Source organism: Stylophora pistillata, chromosome 11 (assembly GCF_964205215.1).
Source record: "Stylophora pistillata chromosome 11, jaStyPist1.2, whole genome shotgun sequence".
Classification (NCBI taxonomy): Eukaryota; Metazoa; Cnidaria; class Anthozoa; order Scleractinia; family Pocilloporidae; genus Stylophora; species Stylophora pistillata.
The window spans coordinates 26,365,099-26,383,544 of NC_142529.1; the positions used below are offsets into that span (position 1 = coordinate 26,365,099).

General features: G+C 41.0%; 1 protein-coding gene and 3 long non-coding RNA genes across 5 annotated transcripts in view; 2 read left to right on the top strand and 2 right to left on the bottom strand.

Annotated features, from left to right (window-relative positions):
- Positions 1-18,446, top strand: part of LOC148720868 (uncharacterized) — a 222,254-nt gene that overhangs the window by 116,998 nt on the left and 86,810 nt on the right. The gene's annotated exons all lie outside the window — the stretch shown is intronic.
- On the bottom strand, positions 4-2,114 carry LOC111338595 (uncharacterized). Its single transcript, XM_088739087.1, has 2 exons — positions 1,888-2,114; positions 4-894 (listed from the first exon to the last, which is right to left on the bottom strand). The coding sequence occupies exons 1-2, from the start codon at positions 2,086-2,088 to the stop codon at positions 4-6; spliced, it is 1,092 nt and encodes a 363-aa protein (XP_088595213.1). The 5' UTR covers positions 2,089-2,114.
- LOC148720872 (uncharacterized) lies at positions 7,720-10,389 on the bottom strand. Its single transcript, XR_015992992.1, has 2 exons — positions 10,037-10,389; positions 7,720-8,008 (listed from the first exon to the last, which is right to left on the bottom strand). It is a non-coding gene; the product is annotated as an uncharacterized LOC148720872 (long non-coding RNA).
- LOC148720873 (uncharacterized) lies at positions 12,241-13,399 on the top strand. 2 transcript variants are annotated; one of them, XR_015992982.1, is made up of 4 exons: positions 12,241-12,431; positions 12,606-12,772; positions 12,846-12,925; positions 13,031-13,399. It is a non-coding gene; the product is annotated as an uncharacterized LOC148720873 (long non-coding RNA). The 2 variants fall into 2 exon arrangements; XR_015992981.1 differs by having other exon boundaries at positions 12,846-13,399.

The window sequence follows — 18,446 nt, forward strand, 5'->3', positions numbered from 1 at the left end:
AACTCAATTGGAGGAGCGCGGAGAGCAAGGAACACATGAGAAGAAAGAAGCACAAAAGAGCGTCACTTCCTTTCTACTTAACGTTCCTTCCCTCGCCCGAGTCTTCAGTTGCTTCTCACTGTTGTCTCGTATTTGCCCTCGCTCACCCGTAAAACGCAAAAACATCAAAACATGACACCCATTTCGCTGATTAACAGAAATATAAATTGTAGACCCGATCATTCTTACTTTTTTCTTGCTGTATTCAGCGACTCCCATGACTCCACTGGCACCATCCTTCTCGTCTTCCTCATCAATAGTAGAAAAGTCAACTTTCAGCATAGAAAGGGAAGAAGAAGGGGAGGAAGTTTCTGGTGAGCTAGCGATGGCGTCAACAAATTGTACGCTTGAGGTGGATTGCGGTTGATATGACATATCTTTGTGTCGTTCCGAAGACGGAGGCTCGAGCTTGAGTGGTGTGGTGGGAATGACTGACACTCTAGTGTTTTCCGTTTTTTGGTCGGTGTCCTCCCGAAGTTGGAAAGAGATGGCCTCAGGGGAGTTCACGGGTAGGACACTTGGAGGTGATGGAAGGCATATAGGCCGGATAACGTCCTGAATCTTTCGGGGAGTAAAGGTTGATTGACTAAGGATGAAGGTACCTTCATCTCTCCTCCTGGAAGGGACATTCAAGGCGATGTGCTGCAATGACAGTGAGAAAAGAGGAAAGGGCCGAAGAACTGAGGTGAGCGGATTTTCCCCTCCAAGCTCTGGGAATGCTCTCTCAATCAATGGAATAGGGACCACCGAAAAACGGACGGCAATTCTTCTCCTCGGTACAGTAGCCATTTGCATCACTCCAGTAATTTCCAAACCAGTTGGTGGGCTGCGCTCAAAGGAGGAAACCGTCTGAACCTAGTTTTTGACCAAGACAACGTCAGCTCTTAGAAGGTTATTTGTTTTAGGTGCCATAGAAGTAACTCTGTTGTGCAGTGATCTTGTTAAGTTTTTCATCAGTTTCAAAAGTTTTCATAAGATTACATTATCTAGTCGTAATTTTATCACATTGCATGCAGTTGATTGTCTATACCTAGTTTGCGTTGGGAGTTAGACGGGTTAGGATTGTAGGAAGCTTTATAATGATCTAAATTTCAAGTTCCTTTAATTTAGAAACTTACCCTCTTATATATTAGGGTTGGGTCGGTGGTAGATATTGTAAGGGATCCCGCGTCCTATTGTTTATTCGCTTTGTATCAAGAGAAAATAAACAGTTGATAGCCTCTTGCCTAGTACTTTGTACCTTGTACGGTACTGAAAACTTAAAATAATATTATAACATAACCAAAGTAAAGCGCGCGCTCTGATTGGTCAATTTAGCGTCCCCCATTTGCCCATGGGTGTACGCTGCTGACGTGAGCAAATGCAAAGACTATTTTTCCGCGCGCGCTTGTTTTTTCTGGTCACGTAAGATTTGTTAAATAAACGGGAACTCTTTAGCTACAATGTATCAATGTTATGTTATAAAACAAATGGTAAACACCACACCGTACACTATTGAGTTATGGATGCACTTGGGAGGTTTGCTAAGCACTCAAGAAGCTAGAGTCGCTCTCGGCTATCGCCTCGAGCGACTCTTACGCTTCTTTCGTGCTTAGCAACCTCCCGCGTGCATCCATAACTCAATAGTGTACGCTGTGGTGTTTACCATTTGTTAAATAGAAAAAAAAATGGGCCTTTATCATTAAGAGACTATTTTTTTCATTTCCAATTTCTTCGTTCATGGTCTTCAATCGCTTACACATCAGTTTCTCGCAGGGAATGATAAGCATTCAAAACTCACACTCGAAGCGAATTATTCGTCGTTTAAATCTTGGCATTCTTTAGTCTTCTTAGCCAATTGCTTCTTACCTTCTTTATCTCTTCACCTTTTTTCTCCAGCTCTCTTTTTAAGAGCTTCGCGTACAGTTCCCACTTTAAAATTCTCTCCCGCAATCCAGCGTTGACCGCTCTCTGCATAGCATTGTCGTGTTTTAGCCACGCATTCTCTCTCAATACGCTTTCCATTTGTTGTTTTGTAACTTTGATCATGTAAGGATTATGCGCATTCATTCTCTGAAGTAAGAGTATATGTAACAAAAGTCACTTATCGTGGAAAAAAAAAATTATTTTCGATCAACAAGCTTAAGCCCAGACTCCGTCAGCGAAGATGTTATAATGTATTTTATTACACGACTCGGGAAGTCAGAGGGCCAATAACTAAAATCAACCAATCAAAATGCTCTATTGCCGGTCAATATTCTCTCAGTATTGGACCGGGCACTGTCCCGAATTATCCCGAATGATACCGCACTTGTGTCCCTTTGAACTTCAGTCGTGTAATAAATCTCTTATTAACCAAGCTTGCTCGGGACCGTACTGGAAGAATATCGGCCCTCGGTCTTTTTTGTACGGACCTCGCTGCGCTCAGTCCGTACTGTCAAGACCTCGGGCCGATATTCTCCCAGTACGGCCCTCGCGCTTGGTTAATAAGATATATTTATCATTCACAACATCTGGCTGTAAATTGACACTCCGAAACGTATAGTCTGCGAAGAAAAAGAAAGCTGGGGGCGTAGTCAGCCTACAGGACCATAGCCCATAGGCCCGGGCCTACAATTTTTTTCTGCGCCCGCTTGACTTTTGTACTCTTCTAAGGTTGACAGAAAATTTATATTTCCTTTGGAAACAGGCCTACAAAGTGTCGAAAGGCTAGCTACGCACCTACTAGCGAAAACTTTGAGTAAACAAACGTCTCAAAATCTTAACTTAACCCCGAAGTATGAATGCGTATCAAGTGCAAAATATCATTATTAGAGAATTTAAGTAGAGACGACTTTGAGACGTGGACGTCGACCGAAAGAAGAGTAAAACAAATTCTGACGACTTTGACACCAATGTATCGATACCGCAGTCGTCGTTTTACCATTTTAAACCAAATTCCGCTGAACAAAAAGGTGTGGTGAGCACCAGGAATGAGAACTTTTAATTTACGGCTGCAGTATACATCTCAAAAACATTTGTGCTTACGCTCCCTAACGCCAAGTTCAAAGTCTTGCAACATGGTTTGCTTATTTAAAAGATCAGGATTCAGAAAATGTTTTTTTCTTTTTCATTCTTGCACCGCCAAATTTTCCGTTAGTTTCCTTACCTGACAAGCTTTGATTTCCGGTTGCAGAAGTCTAAAAGAGCACCGATTTGTAACTGATGAACCGATTTGCAAAACTGCATTAACAAACGATCTTCGTCTAGCAAAGTCGAATATGACAATATGACGTGACAATTCGCTGTGATATCATCCACTCGAAAATGCACGCGCTCAGGTTCCGTCCAAGTGTTCGGACGTAAACCAAGAAAACTGGATCGAGGGCACGAAGTTGAGGCTTACTGATCAGCGTGCCGTGAACAACAACAAAAACAACGGACACACAGAAACACGTACAAAAGACAACGAAATCGAAGTCACCCGTGAGGTGGCTCGTGGGTGAATTGGATTAGCAAAAGAAAAGGCACTTGAATGAAAAAATGGACAGTAAAAAGCTGCATGGGTTACTGATATTGCACATTATTTAGAGCTCTGGAAAGCACAGCAGGTTGTTTAATGAAGCTAGAAGGTTCTAGAAGGTAGTGCTGCAGAACATTGTCTCAAATGTAAGACACAAAACCTTCCGCATCCCACATATTTACACCTACTCACTCACCCACTCACTCATCTCGACGACATATGTGGCTTCGCCCTCTATAGGAGGCAATAACGACAAAAAAAAGAATGGGAGTAGGTCAGTATTCGGCGTATTGATAGTTATTTGGAACGTTAGGGAATTTTAAAAAAAGGACAACAAAATGAAGACTCAGGAATAAAATAGAGGAGGGATTTTGTCTTCTTTGTGCGGTGCACTCGTTTTGGACCGTACTATAGCCGAGGCAGATAAAAATTTTGTAAAGAGCAAAGGCTAAGACATGAGTTACACGTTAACTATGAGTAGCAATCGGGAAATGATCTGTCCGTACGTAAGATCGGGTTTTTGTGACATTAAAGGCCATTCCCGCTGTTAGTGCGTGCTTCCAACTTTCAATCCCACAGGGAGATTGAGCCTGCCAAAAACCATCTTCGTGCAGCTTCTACGCTTTTGGGGAAAATTTTTTGAACGAATCGTCCAAGATCGATTGAAATCGTCACTTTAAACCATCGAAGCTTTTACAGTGTCGTTTTGAGCATCGTCGCAGTGTTCAACTCCGCAAGGGAATTCAAACAAACCATCTTTGTGCCGTTTACACACAATTCACGCTTTTCTCGTTCCTCTAATAATTGTCGGACATATTGGTACAAAACTACTACTTAGCTGAGGTGGTTGAAGTTGAATGTTTCATCTAGTTTTAATGAATAAATTTTAAAACGAGAATCAAGTAAATGAGCGCGATACAAGGCCGCCCGACTGCCTCTACACCTCATGGAATGACTACGTCATCCATGAGCCAAAAAAAGGTTTTTTATTAAGTCTTATTACGAGTGGAGGTCAAAAGAAAAAATTCTGAGTAAAAAAAGGCGGGGTAAAACCTGTTTCTTCGTTATTGATTAGGGGAGCATGGCTTCTGGAGTGCTATCGAGATTTAGGTTCCACGCCTTGCCTCCCCGAAACTGAAAGATCGTCGCCCTGTGGCAAGGCGACATTTGATCAAGTCCAGGTCATTATGGCTCCTTATGGTTCGGTTGTGGATCTGTGAGCGCTTCTTGAGCCTCTGCGATAGATACCTAGGAGCATCTGCGTTGAGGCATTTGTACATCATGACACGGTCATTAAACTTGAGTTTATGGTTAATGTCAAGCCATCCTAATGATTTTAGACCCTCGGAGATACGATCATATTTCTTCAAGCCAAGGACGATTCTTGCTACGAAGTTTTGAAGAAGTTACAACTTTTCAATGTTTTTCTTTGAGGTATTACTCCATACTGAAGAGCAGTAAAATAGCTCATTAAAAACAAAAGAGTGAATTAGCAGTAGGGTGGTTTTCTTATCAAGCAGGTATTCTATGCGATTAATCATAATTAACTTATAAATACAGCTTGAAGAAATCTTCTTGGGATGGTAATTATAATTCAAACTATTGTCGATGCAGATTCCGAGGTCTTTTGCCGTGGTGACAGGTTCAATGTTCTTACCCATAAGAGTAACAGATAGGGTCGGTAGAGTCTTTGTGAGTTGAGGTATTCCAATCACCATAAGTTTAGTCTTGTACGGGTTGAGTAATAATAGTTTCTGCAGCACCATTTGGTTATTTCCCTGAGGTCGTCATTCAGCATAAAAACTGCATCAGAAATTTGGTTTGGTGGTAGGGCATGAAGGGGCTTAGTATCATCTACGTGTCCCATTGATTGGCAGTGATTAGGAATAGATAACAGATCGTTAACGTACATGGTGAATAACACAGGACCCAAAATGGATCCCTGGGGTACTCCAAAGCAAAGCTCCAATTTCGCTGAGACAGTATTTCCAATCTCACTACTTGTTTACGGCCTGATAAGTAACTGCTGAACCAGGCGATTGCAGATGACGATATTCCAATTCTACGAAGCTTTGCCAGAAGTATATCGTGACGTATGCTATCAAACGCCTTAGTCCTATCAAGCAGTACCACAACTGATACGCGCTTTTCATCCATGTTCTTTAGGAGTTCATCAGCGAAATGAAGTAGTGCAGTCTCGGTAGAGTGGGATTTTCTTTTGCCACTTTGGAGGGAACGTATGATGGAGTGATCTTGTAGGAATCGCACGAGTTGTAAGTGTGCAGCTCTCTTACAGACCTTCGATATATATTATTGGTAAGAGCGAAATAGGACGAGAGTTTGATGGATCATCTCTATCGCCCTCTTTATCTTTGATACAAGGTACCATTTTTGCCAATTTCCACGATTCTGCAAAAACACCGGAACGAAAGGAACAGTCGATTAAATTTGTAAGTAGTGGCGGCGTAACAGGAAGGCTAGCTTTTAGGATCCGGGCAGTCACTTTGTCAGCTGCAGGAGCCTTGTTCGACGGGAGAGCCTCAACTATCTTCAAGGTCTCTTGCTCTGTAACAGGTCTAAAATAGAACTCTTGATGATTGCTACATTCGCTCACATCTTCATTGCTCTGGTTGTTGTTGTCAAAAGCAGTAAAGCTAAGTTTTTCGGTCAAGGTCTGTGCCTTTTCAGCAATAATTTTACCCACAGAGGTATAGAAATTATTGTACTTGTTTGCTTAGACCAGAGGGTCTTCAGATGTGGCGATTTGAGCATTCTTTTTGCGTATACAGTGGTTAATGACTTTCCAGATTGAATTGGTGTTGCCCTTACTGTTTATTAATTCAGAGCGAACATAAACCCGTTCAGCGATACGAATCTCGCGCTTCACTTCTTGGCTAAAAAAAACGATCATAGGCATTCCAGGGAAGTTTATCCATTGTTTTGACTGCCTTTTTTCCCCAGTGATCACGCGTATTCATAAGGTGTTTAATCTCAAGAGTAATGTGAGGATTCGGTCTTGTCTTTATCTTTGTGAGCTTGACTGGTGCGTGAATATTTAAGAGACACTGTCAGTAAAAATCAGATATGATCATCAAAATCGCGGACACAGCCAAAAAATCGATTTCGCTCATACTTTCTATATTGATAGACCCTTGTACCAAAGTAACCAAAACAGAGTTAGTTTTTTCTTATCTTTTTTTTTTTTTTTAGAGTAATTAAATAAAAACGGTCGAGTGCGGATAGAGCCAAATTTCGATATTTGAAATATCGAAATTCTGTCATATTCATGGCTTGCCAGCGTAAGTCGAAAATTATCTGTGAATTTTCCTTTGCAATAACATTATAGTTAGGGCCTTGAACAATTGATTGATGACATGAAAAGCAGATATGTTCTCGTTATAAATATTTTATGAATTTTTTCTCCACTACACCCTGCGGCTGTTTTTAAATAGCTCTATGGTACTCTCTGGTGTTTTCGTAGTACCACGCTTTGCCTTTTCAAGCGTCAGTAGTGTTACAAAAATTCCCAGACACTGTAAAACAAATGATGGCCATGTTCTTGTCATGGCAAGGGTTATTATAGCAATCTTTTATGAAATTCCAAAGGAACGAATAAGCAAGGTTCTGAAAAAATTATTTGCGCGCGTGCCAAAAAAATTAAGGCGATCTGCGAATACTTCCATAATATCTCTTCCTCATTTTCTGATGTAGAGTAGCTTTAATTTTGTTCATGAAAAGTCTCCGTGAGAATCTAATTTATCTTACACTATGGGTGTTTTTAGGTTACCGTATTGCATGGTAATTTACTGTCAGTAAACGACCACCGAGGAGTGAATATCGTTTACACTATAATCTACGTTAATATCAACTGATTAAAGGATAGCAGTATTGAAACTTATTCAAACAGTGTTCAAACTTTAGGTACTGGAAAGTGCTGGAAACCAGCGCAAGCCATGACGCTTGATGAGAAGAATCTATTCATTCACATTTCTGTTTGTTTTGATAGAATTTTGTGCCCCAAAGGGGCCATTACCCTTACACGGGATAGTTGAACGGTTTGGACAGAGTTTTGTACCTGGCCGTGTCCACTTTCACCCGTGTTCGGATCTTGTAGATGGGAAGTTGGAACATGGATGAAGTGTATTTCACCGGCGAGAACACGGAAAATCGTCATCCGTGCAAAATACGATGCTTGGCAGTCAATTTTTCTTTTTTATTCGATTTACTTTTTTTATATAGAATCAAAACGAATTTGGCTGGTTTATATAAGCTATTCAAATGTTATTAGTTTAAGCATATCAAGCAGTTGAAAATTATTCAAACGCTAATAGTATCAAGCAATTAATTCTCCCTACAAGAGCTACAATTGATTTCCAGTTCATAACATTACGTGACCTCACTAAGATCAGGAGCCACGCCTCCAAGAATGTTCGAAAAATGGAAAAGACATGGTGAACTTGACGTTAAAGTGTGGGCATTTATGGTACACTGTAAAAGTAAGAAAATGAATGGGTTTAGATGAAAAGGAAGTTGCTTCATGGTGATTTATTTTTGTTCAAATTCAGACTGCCAAAAATCCCAACTACGTGTCCACGTCAATGAATAATTGGCAAGATGTTGCTCATTACGTAATATTCTTGTTGCTTGTCGAGAGGTAGCCTACCTGAGCAGGTCAAGCAAAAAGCAAATCTTTGGGACTATAACATTCAACTTTAAAATGTCACTACGTTTTGAAAAATTTTGGGTTTATTCAAAGAAGGATTAGTCAGGTATCCCACAATTCCACGCTTCGAACTATATTATCAATTCGCTCTAGTCACGTAATCACTCAGTCGAGATGGAGGTAGTTGAAATCCACAGCGAAGTGCTCTCGCGTTCGCCACTAATTTATGTCAACTGCTAGGATTTAGATAGTCAGATGTACATCAAACTTTCCAAAATGGCTTGTTGTCCGAGACTTCCTGGCTTCTCAATATGATATTCTTTCAATTTACCCAAACAGCTTGAGGATGAAAGCGAAGTTCAAAGACGTTCGGCAGTGATTACAATCTTCGACTTCGATTGCGTCGAAAATCGGTCTCTTACCGCTTCGGATATTCGACCATATGACGAATATGAAGGAGATAACAACATTCCAGAAATGCCCTGGCTAGACTTAAAAGTTTCAAATTGTAATTGCAGTTGCAACCCGACGAAAGGAAAAATCGCCGTGAAAAGCCAATCTTCTGAAGAAGTGGCAAGCGACTCGAGTTAGCAAAAGAAATAAAGAAAACACTCCATCACAAGATACTAACCTTAATTCAGGAGCAAACCTTTACACAGATGTACTAAAAGAGGCATTTAGTACAGGTAGCAAAGGCTATTGATCGATCAAAAGCATGCCGGGTGATACACCAGTCGAGAAAAGACGTCAAAATTTTGGCGCCAATTTAAGCAATTTTCAACGGCCACATATTCCTACAAAATTTGGGGACTTAGGGGGACCTTCGCTTATATTGAAAAGTGCCATTATTTAGGCACCACCAGGCGGAATGATATGCTTAAGTACCCACCAATAATAGCACAACAGGCAATTATCGATCAAGCGTTAAAGTAAAGCGCATAAACAAGCCACTCAGTCGAGCATTCCACTCATAACAAAGGCGTTTTTTTTTTCAATTAGAGAAGAGCAAGTTCAAGTATTTAAGTCAACTTAACTGTTACAAGAATACATAAAACCGTTCAAATCACCTTCCGTGCTCCTGAATAAGGACAAACAGCTGTTTAAAATTCAGTCGACTTTCTAGCGCGTGCACTCGAATTCGATGCAATGTGACACCTCAAGGTGTCAAGGGCTAATGGGATACCCTACTAATCCCCCTTTGGTTCATTCTTTGCACGCAATTAATGTGGGTCTTTTTAAAATTACTTCTCCTAACATTAAAAAGAGTGCAGTCACGGCTTCAATGATGCCTGTTACTCAATTGCGCGACAGATCAGACAAGTGATCGAACCTCGATTGTTGCAATGTATCAGGTGTTTTTATGTCTATCTGCGCAACACCGAAAAGTGTTCTGATAGGAAACGTCACCAACATGAAGCCGACTTACTTAGCAAAGGTCGCTTGTGAAGAGGAGAAAGCAGAATTTAGCACGAAACAAACTAACATGTCATGACGAGCCAAACACGTAAAGACGAGGTCAAGAGGTGAGTCACAGCAGATTTTGTAAACGTTTCTCGACGCATTTCTGTCACGTGTACCTCTACATTTTGGTCTGGTGCATATTTAACTTATTTCCTTGATTTTGCTTCGCTTAACAATTTAGAGGAGCTTCACATTGGAAATTTTAACTGCAAACGTGTCAATACTTCAAAATGGCGGATATTGAAAATTGGATTACTTCAGAAATGTCTTCATGGCTAGAAATCTCGCACACGTACGCGCAGTTGAATGTGCCAGAATGAGTAAAAGCGAGTCACGCAACTCCTCACGACTTAGAGACTTAACAGAGAAAATAGATTTAAAATCCCAGTTACCTCCTTACTCCATTGCAAAGTCTCAAATGTTCACTGACAGTTACTTAGTACCACCCGAGACCCAAAATATTCTTAGAACATTGTCGGCTTCCACGTCGTAATCGTTGCGTTTTTTCAAGAGTAACAGTACAGATGATGCTACGTAGTAACAGTGTGGCGGCAGTGCAAGTACAACATCACCAGCTCTCCGCAGATGTCCTTTCGCCGGAAATCTTTGGAGTGTAACAACTTTGTTCACTGCGATTTTAAAAGCGTCCAAGCCACACTTCAAGACACACTAAATCATATTTCTCAGGTCTTCATATCCATTGCGTTTTTAGGTCTTGTTTCTCTGTAATGGTGATATTTTCTGGTCGAGGAATGATGATATTCCTACGGAACCGCGCGGCGAAATCCACCATAAAAGTAGCACACTTCTTTGCTATTTCTTTGATCAACCATGTTGTTTTCAATCTCCCTGGGTAACCTGGCTTTCTTTCCGGTAACCCGGTTTTCTTTCTTCCAGTCTCCTTTTATCTTTTTGCCCGGAAATTTAAAACCTGGGGGATCTGAAGCCGGACTCTCCTGATGGCGCGAAAACGCGGCGCGAAACTTAAAGGTCACCCAGCAACACAACGAATTATTTTGAATATGCAAATTTCAGCATTAGGAGAGCCCGATTTCTGGATCCCAAGATATTAATTATTTTCCGGGCAACAAGATTTCAGCATCACCTGTATTATTATACAGTGAAATGCCTGACAAAGCTTAATCAAAAGAGGAGGTGAATGTGCTTATAAATGGAACAGTTTCTTCACAACACCTTAACTACAAACATCTGGACTATGTTGTAAAACAAGCAATTGCTGGTGATCAAGGTGTGTACCGGATGGCTATCCGAAACACTATACTGTTGCGGTGGGTAAGTTTAAAGGACTCCGAGAAAAACCACATCGACTTGCTTAACGACATTACACCTAGAACTGTTCTGAGAATTAAAAGAGATTCCAAACGAATGAAAGAACGCTTGCGAGTTACGACCATTCGTCTAACTGGGAGCTTAAGGGGAAAAAAACAGATCCGGCTCAAAAGAGCAGAGAAATAAAATTTTAAACGGCTGGACAAACCTCAGCATTTTGGCCGGGGATGAATTCCGGGGAGATGGAAGAAGAACTAAAGAGACTTGAAGCAAAAAAAAAAACAGTTTTAATGGAAAGGTTACAGGAGTGTTATGGTGAAGTCGATGAATGGAGAAAAAAGTATGAAAATCTTGAAGACGAAAAGGAAAAGCTTTTTGAGGAACTAACAGAGGAAATCCTCAACAGCCAGGATAAGAAAAAAATTTCTAATCTAAAAAAAAAGAAAATGAAGAATTAAAAAAATATGTAAGAAAGTTAGAGAAACAGCAAAGTAATGATGTGAGTGAGAGACAGTTGTTCACTAAGGAGATGGCAACACTTTCTAAACGACATTTACGTCGTAGGTTAGAAGCTGTTTCAAGCAGAGCACGAAAAGCCTTATGGTTCAGCAAACAGTATGGTTTGGAACTTGATGCTTTGGGCTTTAAAGACAAAGAGGGAAATCAATACCCATTAAAGATGTCACCTTCCAGTAGTACATCATGTGCTCCTCCCACCCCATCACAAACCCCTGGCCCTACCCCTACACAACTTTCTGATTCTGCTCCATCAGCACCACCACAAGTCCGTGGTTCTACCACATTTACTCCATCTCAGGCCTCTGGTTTTATGACACCTACCCCTCCACAAGTCCCTGGCTCTACCCACTCCACCCCAACAGGAACCTCTGGTGCTGCCCCACCAACAACACACCACAAGCCCCAGTTGCTGTGCCACCAGTCTCTTCATTAAACAGGACACCACCACTGGGCGATCAGGTCACAACACAATGCAAATGGAAGCAATATGACAGTTTGTCCGACAGTGATAAAGAGAAAGTGGAAGCAGTACTGTTCCTTATGGATAAGTTTGCCGTGGGTGATCCTTTTGTGCATGAATTGAGCATGTTGATAAATGGGATGCCAAGGTCATACCTTATTAAGCAATGCAGAGACAACCTTAATAGCAGCTGCACGGTAAAACCAACCAGTGGACCAGAGCCAGGTGCTCAAATTTCTTTCAAAGAATCTCTTATCAGCAAGCTGAATTATCTTGTAAGTATATATCATTTGATTTAAAATGATGTTTATATCTGTTTCTTTCTTGAAACAAGTGTAAAATAATACACAATTTCAAACATTCCCTTCACTGACAGGCAGAGAAGGGTGAACTGTCTACTGACAAGCCAGTCAAAGTAAAAATCAGTGGCGATGGAGCACGAATGACAAGACTGACCAACTTTGTCATACTCAGTTACAGCCTCCTTGATGATAATGATAATCTGTTAAATGCTAGAGGTAAGAAACTTTGTTTTAGGTCCACACCCTTTTGGTTCAACCAGGCAATTAAAGGGGATGCTTAACCACTGTTTTTTTCTTTTTTGTTTGAAACCCACACTACACTTCTCTTCCATTATGTTTCTATTCTATCACAAATGCTATTATACTAATCATTCATATTACATCATTTAGGTACCCACACTATTGCCATAATGAGTGGGTCAGAGTGCTATGCATCCATCAAGGCAAATTTCAAAGATTCTTGGGATGAAATAAATAAAGTGATAGATGATGGTAAAGTGGCAATAAACCAAGGACAAGAAGTACCTGTTTAAATCTATCTTGGTGGGGATTATAAGGTTAGATAGGAAGCTTTCGGTGGAAGAAGACCACTCACTATTTCATTCTTAGTAATTTGTTTTATTTCTTCAGTTTCTTTTATTAGCTAGTGGCAGGTCAGCTGCAAACTCCATCTATGCTTGCTTGTGGTGTAAGATCCACAAAGATCAAAGGTAAAGTGTTGTAAAATAAATACCTGTAGAATTTAGCTCAAAGCCACAGTACAATGGAGCAAAGCAAATAAATGTACAAGCAACTGAAAGCACCTCTCTCAACAGCAATCACAGTAATGGGATGACCTCAACTGTCAATTCACTAAATTCTGGCAGGAATTCAACCAGCAATAAGAGAAAGCATGCAAGCACAAAAAGGAAAGCTGGTGCTACTACTAAAAAGTTTAAAAGAACCAAAAACAGATAAGGAATAACTGAACAGATCTTTTGTATACTGAAGTTAATATTAAGAAAAGCAATATAGTATCATTGCTGTGGGTTACATTGCCTGAGAATAACATTTCAAGTCTTGAAAATGATTTTTTTTTCGAATGTACAATTTCAAGTTTCTGAATGTATTTGCTGCTAAATTTATACTGCACATTACTTTAGGCAGCAACTTTAATAAAGTCCACGGTTATCTTTTCTTGAAAAGCCCTTGTTGATTCAGTGATCATACCTTCTCTTATATGATAGCTTTTGGTTGACCATGAAATAAAATGTCTTATCTTCATTGGGAACAAAACTTTTGTTCCCTGCCCATGAAGGTCAAGTAAACAATGCCAATTAGCAGGAAAAAATGATGGAGAAAATTCTTCTTGTGTTAAAACTTTCCACTGTCCATTTATCACTCCCTTCTTTCCAAACAAATGTTGAAATACATCTTCTCTGAACTCCATAGTCACTTGCTTCCTTTGTTTAGATGCTTTCAAAGAAGCAGCAATGGCCACCCTAAGCCTGGAAACTTCATTTAATATGACATTCCTGTCTGGCTTGGGATACTTGTAGTATCTATTCATGATTAAAATAAATACAAATTAACAGAATCGAAATGACCCATTATGCATTAAAACATAAGCAAGAACCAATTCCAAGGCCATATTCTGGAGCACGACAATCGGTAAACACTGCAAAAATGCTTACTTCAGACAAAGCTGGTTCAAATGCTCTTGAGGCTCCCATGAAGCCTCAAATGAACTAAAATTCATCCATTTCACCAGATATTCTCTCCCCTTAACAGTAAAAGATAAAAATATTTCAGTTTCCTATAAAAAACTCGCAAAATTACGCGTAGTTTGCGGCTGAACACAATTGAAGCGTAGGATTTATTCAAATTCTCCTGACACACTACCTACGAATTAAAACATTCTTTGTTGGAGAATATCTAAACTGATAATTAGCGAAAGTTACTTTTTCAGACCATTTCTCTGAACCAACTTAGTGTTTGCAGAAGTCTTAGAACAAAATATAATTATTGAGAATCAATTCACTAATAGCATAATCCCCTTTAAAACGAAATTGATAATTTTTTTGGCTTGCATTCCGGGGATTTCCATACGAGTTTCGCTTACCTGAATGACAAACTTACTTGCTGTCCTTGGCGGCTTGAAATTACCCTTTCCACCTCGAAAAAACGCCCGCCATCCACCGTACGTCTCCTTGCCTTCAATTCTCTACAAATATCAGCAACAGTAACGCTATTTAAATCCGCGAAAAAGCCGATGGATCTCTTCCCACGGGTCCGACTTGACGGAGTTGACGACATGTTGTTCAGAAGTAACGCTTAATTGCGTGTTGCTTCCCAGCCAATGGCGTGCACGGATTTAACTTCTGTGATTGCAGGTCAAGTCACGCTCCAATCTTCCCATGTCCGAGATTTCTAGCCATGGTTGTACAGATACAAAAAGATCCCTGGGAAATAAAACGGTAGAAAGTTAAAGCTATCCTTGCACATGGCGTACCGCGGGCATTTTTGGCACGTTTGTTTGAAGTACCAACGAATCTATTTCAGAGAAGCTGTAGGCGCACTTGAAAAAAAAAATCATATTTTATTTTTAAGGAAAAGTTATGAGTTGGTTGTGCTGCCAATCAATTGCAAAAGCATCAGACGAATAGGATTAGTGTGAAACTAATTTAAAACTTACGATGAACTGACTCGACAGTGCCACGAGTAATGACAATTTCAAAGGTTTTGTTCAAGAAAATATTGTAAACCGTTTCAAGTAGATTTCTCCAATACAAGCGAGAATTGTAACAAACGGACATTGCTGTCATATGTTCGGGACTAAAGCCTACCAATGGACAATGTATGGGCGAAATTGAATTTTGAGCTGTGTCTGCGATTTCTCTGATTTTTACGGACATTTACTCTTAATACGTCCATAAACAAACTGTTATATGCGTGTACTTTATCATCAAAGTCGTCAAAGAAGTTCATCATATGAAAGGGAACATGGGCCAGATCATCTGCAAACTTTAACGGATCAAAATTTTTGTAGCTTCTGGCAGTGATATAGGTAGGACGTTTCTTAGGCGGTTTAAGCTTGAGAGTTAACGAAATTAAGTTGTGGTCACTGATAGTTGATGACATAACTCTCAGTTATGAATAATGTTCTGGTTGGTGGTTAAAGCTACGTCAATGAGGCTTTGGGAAGTTTCGGTAATTCTCGTCGGATCTTGGACTAGTTGTACTCGATTAGACGTAGCACAGAACTCGAGGAGAGCTTGACCGTCGCTACCACCGAGTAGGTTACAATTCAGGTCCCCTGTAGTGTCGCGAAGTCTTTAATTGTAACGGAACAGACTCCAATATACAAGAAGAGTTTACACGAAATTAGTCAGATCCAACGTATCTAAAACGTCCTTCGGCTTAGCAGCCAAGCCTGCAATATCCACGGATACCCGGATATAACATCCCATCCTAACCTATTTAAAGTTCAAAGTCCACTCTAACAACGCAACTTAACATAGAAGAACTAAAACAATGTTCTAGTCATAAACAAAGTCAGCATCTCTCTTTGGCTTTGGTGTTCGAGTTGAACGTCTCAATTCCATTGCTGAGTCGGGAAGACCACTATCTGCGGGATTCCTATCATCCGAGACTGTAGATCCGAGTTGATCCAAAGGAGGCATCGCTGCCCCAGCGAACTCTTCCGACTCCAAGCAGCCGTTGTCATTGTCATCATTAACTGGTAGCTCCATGCGTGGAACTCTACTAAGAAACTTCACATTACGAGTGAGATGTTGTCCAGTCTCAGCATTGACAAGTTCAAAAGTATCTGGTCCTTTGCTACGAACAATGACATACTTCTGATGACCAAACGTGGGAATCAATTTTCCAGATTTTGTATTTGCTACAAATACAATATCCCCAGGTACTAGGTTATGTTGTTGTGCATGTCGCCTGGCATCAGTATACTCACATAACTTCCTCTGGTATTCCTTGTACCTCTCTTCAGGGTTGTTCTGATCCATTTCTGGTACTGTTGGCAACTTTGTTGTTATCTCTCTGTTGAGAAACAGTTTAGCCGGGGTCATGTTAGTCCCGGCATGTGGAGTGGATCTGTAAACTTGCAGGATTGTGGGCAGAACCTCTGTCCAGGTTAGACCATCTAACTCTGCTGCTCTGATACTGTGCTTTAGGTACCTATGAAATCTTTCGACCTGCCCATTTGCTTGTGGAAAATAGGGTGATACTCTTCTGTGCTGTATTCCATTTGCCTTCATGAAGTCTTGGAATTCCTCAGCTACGAACTGACGTCCATTGTACATGATCAGAACTTTTGGATTTCCAAATCGTGCAAGTATATCTGCAAGTGCAGTGACTATACTCTCACTTGTAATACGCTTAAGAACAATAGCCTCGGGCCATTTGCTTCTGTAATCAACAACAGTCATGATGTAGATCTCTCCAGGAAATGGACCCACCAGGTCAAGGGCACACTTCTCCCAGCAGTAATCAGGAAGAGGAGTTGCTGTATTAGGTGTGTCTCGTCGTAGTGGCTGAAGGCGCACACATGTCTCGCAATTTCGGCAGTAGTCTTCAGCGTCAGAGTCCATCCCCGGCCAGAACAGAATTCTACGAAGGCGTTGCTTGCAACGCACAATACCTTGATGAGCCTCATGTGCCAAGGTCAATGCCTTTTTTCTCAACTTCTCAGGAACATAAATTGGTCGACCTCGCCACAGTAGGCCCTGTGCAAAGCTCAGTTCATCTTTACAATGTTTCCATTTATTATTTACCAGGTTCTGGGTTCCATCAAGTACCTCCACCACCTCTAGTAATTCAGGGTCAGACTCTCCAGCCTCTTTTATTTCATCAATTGAGAGCAAAGCATCAGCACTTTTGACAAAGTGTACATGCTCCTCAACAAAACTTGTTTCTGTAACAGTAGTGTTCAAAGGTAATCTTGACAGTCCATCTGCAATGTTCTCAGATCCAGGTTCATAAGTGAGTGTGAAGTCATAGTCCTGACATCTCAAAGCAATCCGTTCAAGGCGAATTGATTGAGTGTTTTTATTGAATACGCCAAGCAGTGGTTTATGATCAGTCGAGACGACAACGTGGCGACCATAAATGTAAGAATGCATCTTCTGCAATCCGAACAGCACAGCCATTGCCTCTCGTTCGATCTGCGAATATCTCTTCTCTGCAGCAGTTAGACTTCTGGACGCATAAGATATGGGCTGCCAACGGCTGTCAACATTTTGCAGCAAGACACACCCAAGACCGACTGGGCTGGCATCTACTACAAGTTTGGTCTCGGCTTCCAATGAGTAGTGTGCAAGGCATGGTGCTTTAATCAGAAGCTCTTTAACTTCCTCAAAGGCATTGGATTCTGTTGTACTCCATTTCCACACCACACCCTTCTGCGTAAGATATCGTAAGGGGGTGATCACTGTTGCAAGGTTGGAAACAAACTGTGTAAGGCATGTAATACTTCCCATAAATGATCTCAGCTCAGCTTGGTTTTGAGGTACTGGTGCATCTGCAATGGCTTTTACCTTGTCAGGGTCAGGCTTAATGCCCTCAGCAGAGATGACGTGTCCTAGAAATTTCAGCTCACACATGCCCAAGGCACACTTGTCTGCATTGAGACGAAGGCCACAGTCTTGAAGTTTAGCCATAACTGCACGAAGATTCTTCCAGTGTTCTTCTGGTGTTGACCCGTACACCACATCATCAAAGTAGCTAAGCACACCTGATAAGCCTTCACACACTATGCTCATTACCCTTTGGTACACCTCTGGTGCTGACGCAAGTCCGAAGGGCAGCCTTTTGAACTGATACACTTTGCCTGCGGCTATGAACGATGTAATTTCTCTAGATTCTTCCGCTAGGCGAACCTGCCAATATTCTTTCCTTAGATCCAGAGTCGAAAACATCCGAGCCCCACTCAGTTGCCGTAACAGGTCTTGGATTCTAGGAATTGGAAACCGCTCTCTTATCACTGCTTTATTAGCTTCCCTGAGATCAACGCACACTCTCAATTCTCCATTCCCCTTGTAGACAATCTGCACAGGTGATATCCACGATGCTCCTGTCGCTTCTTCAATCACATCTTCTTGGATCATTCGCTCTATTTCTTGTTTCAATCTCTCCTCTAAGGGTGCTGGGACTGGCCTTCGTTTTTGTACCTTGGGAGGGACATCTGAATTGATTTTAATTTTGTACTCATAATTCTTAAAGTCTCCGAGCTCT

Bases quoted from the DNA above. Each gene is read 5' to 3' on its own strand.
- LOC111338595 (XM_088739087.1), bottom strand. From the start codon at position 2,088: ATGAATGCGCATAATCCTTACATGATCAAAGTTACAAAACAACAAATG. The intron at 895-1,887 runs GTAAGAAGCAAT...GTCAAAAACTAG, and splicing joins AAGGTGAAGAGATAAAGAAG to GTTCAGACGGTTTCCTCCTT.